The following is a 2,141-nucleotide window of genomic DNA, read 5'->3' as shown; positions in this document are numbered from 1 at the left end:
CATACAAACCGTGTTATCCTCATACTTAGGTTATGTTTTATATTTCAATATCAATAAATTCTTAATTCATAGGTTTTATCTTTTCAGTTTAACTGTGCACACATCAAATCTGACTCAGCCTCAGTGCAAAAACATTAACAAGTTATACGACACTTAGATCATAATAATCAAAACATACATTAACCTGGTCACAGCAAGTTTACCTGTTGACACAAATAAAGCTGTCAAAAACAGTAGTGGGGTGTAGTAATACAGTTAGGGCCTGACTTTTTCTTTATCAGTTGATAAATACCTCAGTGTGGAGGCAATAGGAGATGACACAGCTTCAAATAAGTAACTGGCGCACACAGGTGAATTCATTGTTTGAATTTTGTTTGTTTTTTAAAGAGAATGAGGTGTAAATACCGGAGGAGAAAAATAACAATTTGATATACATATATGTTTAATAATAGAAATGGGACAGTTATTGTTTATGCATGATCATGAACAACAATTCCAAACTTTATTACTGTTAAACACAAACTGTACTGTAGGTTTTATATGTTTTAAATGAAAATAAATGAATAGTTGCACAGAATATACATATAATGATTAGGTCAAATGAAAAATTGTCAGTGTAAGAATAAAATAATGTCACAGCTGTTTCACCTTGCTGCATGCTTAGGATGGAAGGACTTTATTCCTAAAAAACAACACCACTTTTTCTCGAATTTCTTTTGTTTTCAGTCCATAGACGATTGGATTCAATGTTGGGGGGAAAATTAAAGTTGACACCCCCATGAACCTCCTTAAATGTGGTGAAATGTTCTTTATTCTGTATGATATGATGGTAAAAAGACCCAAACACTCCAAGAGTAGAAAAACTATTAGATGTGTAGCACATGTCTGCAGAGCTTTGGCTTTTGTGTCTGATCGTTTGGATCTGAAGCATGCAATAAGGATCTGTAGATATGTGTACAAAATTGCCCCATTAGCTATCACTTGTGTAAGAGCGCTTATAAAAAGTCCATAAATGTTATTGATGGTTGTGTTGGCACAGACAAGAGTCAGCAGAGATGGATTATCACAGTAGGGTTGTGTCAATACAGATCGACAGCGGGGTAAACGCAAAAGCAGAAAAAAAAGCACACCTATCAAAATTAAATCAGCCATCCACACAACTGTGATTATTCTCATTACGTTAGCATAAGTCATAACCGTGTTGTATTCCAAAGGCCAACATATGGCAATGTATCTATCATATGCCATAGCAGTCAGAATGAACACTGTACCTGCTGCATAGATGTGAATAAAGAAAGCTTGGGCAATACAAGTTGAGAATTGCATCGTCCCGCTGCCTGTCAATATGTCTTTAATGGCTTGTGAGAAGAAAGCTGAGGAGCCTATTAGGTCGTTGATAGGAAGGTTCAGCAGAATAAGATACATGGGCTGATGCAGAGATTTGTGCAATGCAATGGTGAGGATTAAAATAAGGTTGCAGAAAAGTATGATCATGTAGCTCAGAGTTGCAAAAAGAAATGCAGGAAAGACATTTTCAGATGAGAGATTAAAGCGATTTATCACTACAACATGTGATGTGTTGTACAGGTTATCCATTTTTATGCTCTTCCGACCTAGAAGATTGAAAAATAATTAATATTAAGATTATGAATTAAGAATATGGGGAACTTCACAAAAAACAAATGCAGAAATTATGTTGTAAAAATGTAATTTCTAACTTATAGGACAGAACTTACCAAATTAAAGCCTGAATACGTCCATGTTACTTTAAGTCCACGTATACCCTGCAGGTAAACATCAAATTATAGTATACATTAAAAGCAAGTTACAGACTTTTGGAGTTGCATCATTGCAGTAAAACTCCGGGAACAAAATATACAGAGAAACAGTACATTCATTCACTTGCAGAAATAAAAAATAAATGTAGTGTAACATCACCTCCCAGGAATGGCAATAATGACGATGACCAACTGGTAAAATGTTCAGAAGAAGTAGCAGCTTTTATAGGAGTCATTTTTTTCTGAACACCATACAGCTCCCTGGAGTTCTCTGGTTTACCATAAAGTGTATCTCTAGATTGTTATGCCGATGACTTAAGCACTGGCTCACAAGGGGTTTTGTAAAAATAATAAATGTAATAA

At 35.0% G+C, this 2,141-nt stretch overlaps 1 protein-coding gene across 1 annotated transcript; it reads right to left on the bottom strand.

Annotated features, from left to right (window-relative positions):
• Positions 1 to 660: 660 nt before the first annotated feature.
• LOC310946830 (olfactory receptor 52D1-like) lies at positions 661 to 1,596 on the bottom strand (the record flags this gene model as incomplete). The annotated part of the gene is made up of 1 exon (XM_083913390.1): positions 661 to 1,596. One exon carries the CDS (start codon positions 1,594 to 1,596, stop codon positions 661 to 663), a length of 936 nt encoding a protein of 311 aa, XP_083769516.1.
• Between the last annotated feature and the right edge of the window lie 545 nt (positions 1,597 to 2,141).

Source organism: Echiichthys vipera, assembly GCF_963691815.1.
Source record: "Echiichthys vipera genome assembly, chromosome: 5".
In the NCBI taxonomy this organism is placed as follows: Eukaryota; Metazoa; Chordata; class Actinopteri; order Perciformes; family Trachinidae; genus Echiichthys; species Echiichthys vipera.
This window is presented reverse-complemented; position numbering and strand designations above follow the sequence as displayed.